Source organism: Triticum urartu, chromosome 1A (assembly GCF_056163025.1).
Source record: "Triticum urartu cultivar PI428250 chromosome 1A, HENAU_Tu73, whole genome shotgun sequence".
Lineage (NCBI taxonomy): Eukaryota > Viridiplantae > Streptophyta > Magnoliopsida > Poales > Poaceae > Triticum > Triticum urartu.
The window spans coordinates 551,195,069-551,202,209 of NC_141873.1; the positions used below are offsets into that span (position 1 = coordinate 551,195,069).

Here is a 7,141-nt window from a genome sequence, read left to right on the forward strand (position 1 = left end):
TGTACTATGAAGAAGGTCCATAGCAATGGTAAAACATTGAGCCAATCTTCTTTGAGGTTCAGTTCTAGTAGCCATGGAACTGAAATCTGACCATCTTTGTTGCTGAAATATGATCATCTTTGTTGCTGAAATGTGGTATCATGATGCCGAAATACACTCTATATATCTGTTGAACCATCTACTATATTTTTTTGTTGAAATTTGATCAAGTTATGCTGCTGAAATGTGCTTGTTTTGCTGCTGAAATGTTATTCTTTGTTGTCACTATGTTTGTTTAAATATTTTGATTTTCTTATGGGTTTCCCGTGGGTTCCCCGAAACCCGATGGGTTTAGGGGACGGGCGGAAAACTAGCCCCGCGCACGGTGATGGGGACGCGGACGGGTTTACGATTTTCTCGTGGGGATGAGTTTGGGAAGGCAAAACCCGATGGGTTTCGTCCCCGTTGGGCAATAACCGATCATCGTGGGTGTCACATCCATATTGCCAGTATATCACACAATAAATCCATAATAATATGCCATTCAACTGTGTGTTCATAATATGACAAGAATCATTCGAGTTATTATTCCAATATAAGCAGTTTTGCGCTGCGTACAAGTACGATTTGAGCAAACATACAACCTACACTCCATGGCCTGGAAGATCACAGGAATGGCCAGCTATGCGCCATGGCTTGGAAGACATACGACCAGCTGCGTGTTGTATTTTAGCTCACAACATCGACAGACCCAAATCCGTTGTCAATGGAAGTCTTCACTGCATCCAGCACAACCTGCGTCTTCCGGGTGATGGCCGGCCACTTGTTCTCAGGCTTGGCGCCGGCGTCTCTGATGCCCTGCACCAGCCTGCAGAACTCCTGGACCATCAGGGCCTCCTGTGGCAGGTCTGTCATGACAACGTGCTTGCTCGGCTGCGGAACCCATCCGTTGCTGAGCTCGGCGAAGTTCGACTTGGAGGCCACGCTGAACGGGCCGGACTTCTCTTCATACGGGATGATGAAGTCGGTGACGTGGAGAGTACCGTCCGTGCCGACGACGGTCAGGTCCATGGTGAGGTTGGTGAGGAACGAGCAGTGGAAGGTGGCCATCTTGCCGTCGGCCCAGTAGAGCGTCGCGCCACAGGCGATGAGCACGCCGGCTTGGTTCTTGACAGGCTCAGGAAGCGCGATCACGTTCTTCGGGAGCTCGTAGTCGACGGCCCACAGGATCGCGCGGATGCAGTACCACCCGGCGTCGCCGAGCGCGCCCAGGGCGTCGAGGTCTGGCTTTACCCTGATGTCATTCTGGAGGAAATCTTCGTTTGCTCGGAAGCTGAACAGACTGTTCACCTGCAGCAACAGAACAAAAAAACATTTGATTTATTTTCACTAACTGTGACAACCGTAGAAGTGTCCACGTTTAACTGAATGCAAACAGCTGTGAAGTTCTATCAAGGAAGGAAACATCACACTGCAGTGGCGAAACACTTGAGGCGCACAGAATGGGAAATAGATCATTTCATAAGCATTTTGGAATCCATTATGTGCTATAGGGTCCTGTGGCCTTACCAAAACTTCTCCCTGCCATAAACCAGGAACCACATCGGTGCTGTTGCTATATGTTCTGCCCAGAGTTATGAAGTTACATCAACAAAGGTAACATCACACTGCTACTGAATGGAAACAGTCATCGTGGAACCTGGTCACCGTAATATTTGTACTGGCTAATCTTAAATTGATGGTCATGATAATGACTTTCAAGGAGTTGTAGAGGACAACTCAGAATGAACAAAAATCTACAGCTCAATCAAGAGAGAAGTCCAAGAAACAGGAAACAAGACATCATTGTCCCCTTCAAGTAAACTAAGCAAGGACAGGTAGATGCTATATTCAATTATTAATCAAGGCTCCGCCAAATTGGTTTTGAGGTACACAATGACGGGTTAGTTCCAATTGCTAGCAACAAAATGTCACTCATCTTCACTGAACTCAATAATTAGGCAACTGATATATCGAAAGCTAGTTGACGTGCTTTGCTTAATAACAGCCTTATCAATTGTCTAATACATAGGATTCGACGAGAAAAGAACTTACGCATAGTTCGGGGGAAGGAGAAAATTGAACAGAGCCTACACCTCAAGTAAGATGATATGGTATCAAGTGCTAGAAACACAATATGATTCACTGCACTTTCATCCTGGTCAATTTGGCAGCTAGATCAGGTAATCATGTGAAGGTAGCTGTCCTATCTTGCCTAATAACGTTTCCATATTTTTTTATTTCATGTCTTTGGTTTTTGCGCACTGTCAGTTTGTCATTTTCCTTTCTGATGTTATGAGCATCCTCCCAATTTTTATCATGATTTATGTTGTCAGTGTGCTTGCTCATTGTCAATAAGCATTTGTTCTCATACCAGATCCCATATTTAAATGATTTTTAGTAAGAATTGTTGCAGGGAAGTTTAAGAACATTAAGTGGCTACAAACAAACGAGATTAGTACTTTGCAATGTAATTTTGCTCAGTAAGTGATACCCCCTCGCACAGAGATTTTGGAACTAAATCATTTTATCTTCCACCACCATGTCTGACAAAAAAATCACATTGTTCAAAAGGCAAAATCATCTCACAGACCAAATTCAGTTTTTTTGTTACCAAGAGGCAATTAACTAGCCCTTGTTGGCTGGATACTACGACAAACTGCAACTAGTTCAGAGTTATCTAGAGAATCTTTTGGCGCTTAAGCAGATGCAATAGAATATTAAGGCAACCTGACAAGATCCACAAATTATTGGTAATGTATCTCCATCTAGGCCGGCTAGAACACAAATGCAATGGACCACATCAACAAGGATAGTAGTATATTTCTCTAGATAGTTGGAGAGCAAAATTATTATCGCAAGAAATCAGTTTGAAAAACTCACAACTCTGACGTCGCCGACGTCGGCGGGGAGGAGCTCGTGCATCTTGGCGGTGCGGGGGTGGTGCATCCACATGGTGGAGTCCATGAACTGGACGCCACTGGCGTCGCAGGCGGCGAGGATGGCGTCGAGGTCGGCGGCGCAGAGCGCGGTGGGCTTCTCGAGGAGCACGTGCTTGCCCCGCGCGGCGGCGGCGGTGGCCCACTGGACGTGGAGGCTGGTGGGGAGCGGGAGGTAGACGGCGTCGACGCCCGGGTCGTCGAGGAGCGCCTCGTAGGAGCCGTGCAGGCGCGCTTCCGCGGGGAGGCCGTTGTCGGCGGCGAAGAGGCGGGCCTTGGCCTCGGAGCGGCTGCCGACGGCGGTCACGGCGCAGGCGGGCGCGGCGAGCAGCATGGCCCGCGCGAGCTTGCGCGCGATAGAGGCGCATCCCATGATGCCGAAACGCACAGGGCGTGGCGGCTGCTCCTCCGGCGCCGGCGCGGCGGACGACATGGCAAGCGGCAGGTGCGCGTGTTGCTTCGGCGCCGGGTGGGCTTTGTGTGTGTGTGTGTGAGCTGCTGGAGCGAGCGCGACGAATGTGTCCAAATGTACAAATGTACAGAAGGCCGCGAGAAAACCAACAGCCCACTCGTTGGCTTAGACTACACATTGGAGTAACTTCAGTGGTAACATATGATCCAACTCAGTAAATTTGTTTTGACAATTGATTTAAGTAGCATAGCTAGTTTTATCCATACTATAGGTAACACCACACATACAAAAACAAGATGAGTCTACAACCTAATAAATAAAGTGTTATATGATACCACATATATATTACTCCTCACTATAAAGGTAGTAACATAGATTAGTAATATATGCATGTTACTAGTCTAAGTTACTACCTACTATGGGTAGTCTTATGAGACTTGATACTACCGTCACCGTTATCCATTTCTGTTGATGGTGAAACTATTAACATATGGTTGCACAACTGGATTCCGTGAGACAATTTCAAGCGACCCATCACGTCTCTAGTTCCTAACCCAGTTGAGAAAGTTGCTGAACTTATTGATGCAACAAGGGCACAATGGAACGAAGTGTTGGTTCGGTCTATGTTTACTCCTTTTGATGTGAATGGGATCTTGAAGATACCCCCTGTGTACACGGATAGTTTCGGATTTCTGGGCATGGCATGAAGAGAATCGAGGTAATTTTACCGTCAGTTCAGCTTACCGCATGATTATGCAAACGAAGCTTAGTAGGAAGGATTGGCTCCAGGAGAACGAAGGCACTTCCAGTGTTAAGGAGAACAAACAATCGAGTGCAATGTGGCATATTCGGGTGCCCTTGAAACTTCATATGTTTGTCTGCCGCTTAGCAAGGCAATCGATGCCTACCGGAGAAGTACTCAACCACCATAATACGGCCGACGAGGATACTTGTTGTTTGTGTGGTGCACGGGGTACATGGATGCACGCTCTCCTCACTTGTCCCATGTCAAGGAGAGGCCGGGCCCTTGCGGTTGAGGAGTTAGTCGAGAAGATCATTGATCACATGGAAGGAAGTCCAAAGGAGTGGCTCTTTGCTCTATATGAAATACTAGAGGCTGACCTTTGCTCGTTTGGTCCTGACCGCATGTGCAATATGGGGAGCTAGGAGGAAGGCCATCCACGAGGACATATTTCAGTCTCCCCATGCGACCCATGGCTTCATCATGAGCTTTTTGTCTGGGCTTCAGATTGTCAACAATAGTGCTCCAAAACCGTTGGTGCTGGCTGCACCGAGGCCCTCATGGTGGCTGCCTCCTGACGCGGGGTGTGCAAAAATTAATGTGGATGCAGCGGTATCAACTCAGGGAAGATATGGAGATGTGGCTGCGATTTGCAGGGATCGTGATGGAGTGTATCTTGGCGCCTCGACGATCATCTTCAGGTACATCACGAACCCTCAAATAGTGGAAACATTGGCAATAAGAAGAGGGAGTTAGCCAGGAATTATGTAAGTTTGGTTTCACGTATCACCTGAGTGCATCTTGCACAGTAATGAAATCTAGTTAATCTAAAAAAAAGTTAGCGTTATTTTCCCTTTACAGCTTAGGTTATGACCAGTTTTTTCCTTTTTTTCTTTTGCTTCAAAAGAGTAGGGATGCATTATGTTGGGTTTCATGTGCGGAAGGTATGTTTTGTATCCTTCCTGCCTCAGCGATGCAAATCATGTGGAGAATTCCATATGTCTCCAGGACTGTCAATACGACCAATCTACATCTTTCCACAAATTAGAACTTCATCGCAAAGTTTCTTTGTAGCTCAGACTACATGAAACCTCTTATCCTCAACCCTCAGCCTTGCTTTGAGATCAGTACTCTTCAATTAACTTACAGCAAGAAGATCTTTCTTTTTTGTTTCTCTAAAATGAAACAACATATGAACTTGAAACTTTGCAGACCGAACAAATATTAGAACGTCAATGTGTGAAAAAACTTTCAGATTTTTTGGTCTGATATAAATATACAAAATGATATTTTGTTTGACTAAAGGTATTATTTTAAGTATTTAAAATGCATAAACATCTGAAAGTTTTTTCCCAGATTGTAGTTAGAATGTATTGTTGTTCTGCAAAATTTGAAGTTCATATGTTGTGTCGTTTGAGAGAAATAAAGAAGACAAATGCGTTTGCACGAATCACGATGCATAAATAGATGGCAAAGATAAAAGGTATCATGTAGCCTGAGCTACAGAAAACCACACTGGAAAATCGAGTTTCAGAGTCTATCAGCATCTAACCTCCGCCGGCTCTTTCCCAAGATGGAGAGAGCCAGTACATTAGCAAAACAATGGAAATCAATCTAACTAGGATAGAACGTCATAGTATTACATAAGTGGTACTAGTTCATGTGATTATTTGGGTCTTTGTTGCCGTCAGGGAGGATCTTGGCTTCACTGTTGTTGCTTGTCACGCCATCTTCTTTCTTTTTGGGTTCCCAAAAGTATTCCATATATAAATAATATATAAATAAGTATGAAATTGTGAAGTCACTGAGTCTGGCATCAAACCGATAACTGCGCCTGCAAGTGACGACAATAATAAGCTCTTAAAAAGATAAATAGGAAAGAAAAACGATAAAACGAATGTTTGAGACTGACTATATATACCAGTAAGAGTCATGAGGCCTAGGCTCCACATGCGCAGAGAGCTGAGTCATCAGGCGATTAACTTGGAAGCCTTTCCAGGAGAGACTTGGGTACGTGCCTGTCCTTGTCAACTCCACGAGCACATCGAACAACTCGTTTTTCTTCTTCTGGTAATGCATTTCCAGTTCTTCCTGAGCCCCTGTAGTACTAGGTTTCGGCTGCCATACAAGAATGAATGCATATATATTAACATTAGTGAGCATTGGATAAGAACAGTATTACTTGCTTGCTTCAGACAAACGGAGCGGTATATCAGCAGACTATATATTACACTCCTTCCCAAGATCAAGGGAGCGGTGGATCTTAGGGACTTCCGACCGGTCAGCCTCATGCATGGGGCAATAAAGATATTTGACAAGGCAATGGCCGTCAGGTTGGCTACCGAGCTGTCCACACTTGTGGGCATTCACCAGAGCGTTTTCATCACAGGATGGTCGATCCACGATAACTTCATGTTGGTCCAATGCATGGCACGTCGGCTCCATGCCCTTTGGGAACCCACGGTGATGCTCAAGCTTGACATCACGAAGGCCTTCGACACGGTCCAATGGCCTTTCCTCCTTGAGGTCCTACGGACGATGGGCTTTGGCGCGAAGTGGATGGAGTGGGTTTGTGGACTCTTGGCCACCTCATCTATGTGGATTATGGTGAACGGGCATCCCGGCAGGCCCATATACAATGCCAGGGGTATGAGGCAAGGAGCACCTCTCTCGCCGATGCTTTTCATCTTAGCTATGGAGCCGCTACACAAAATGTTTCAGCTGGCGGCATCCCGTGCTATCCTGTCACCGTTGGCAAGATCAGGGATGCAACAACAGCTCTCGATGTTTGCTGACGACGTGATGCTCTTTATCAAACCAAATGACGCTGATTTGCGGGCCAGTGCTTGGATCCTCCATAGCTTCGGTGAGGCATCGGGTCTTGTGGTAAACCTCTCTAAGAGCATGGCATTGCTAATTCGCTGCACTTCAGTTGAAATGGAAAGGGTGGAGGAAATCCTGGGATGTCCGACGGGCTCGTATCCTTGCAAATACCTCGGCCTCCCGCTAACGATAAGAAATCAAACGTTG

The 7,141-nt window shown here is 46.0% G+C and overlaps 1 protein-coding gene across 1 annotated transcript; it reads right to left on the reverse strand.

The window, feature by feature from the left end:
- Positions 1-543: 543 nt before the first annotated feature.
- On the reverse strand, positions 544-3,496 carry LOC125533106 (putative oxidoreductase At4g09670). Its single transcript, XM_087531053.1, has 2 exons — positions 2,902-3,496; positions 544-1,329 (listed from the first exon to the last, which is right to left on the reverse strand). Exons 1-2 carry the CDS (start codon positions 3,388-3,390, stop codon positions 709-711), a joined length of 1,110 nt encoding a protein of 369 aa, XP_087387179.1. The 5' UTR covers positions 3,391-3,496; the 3' UTR covers positions 544-708.
- Between the last annotated feature and the right edge of the window lie 3,645 nt (positions 3,497-7,141).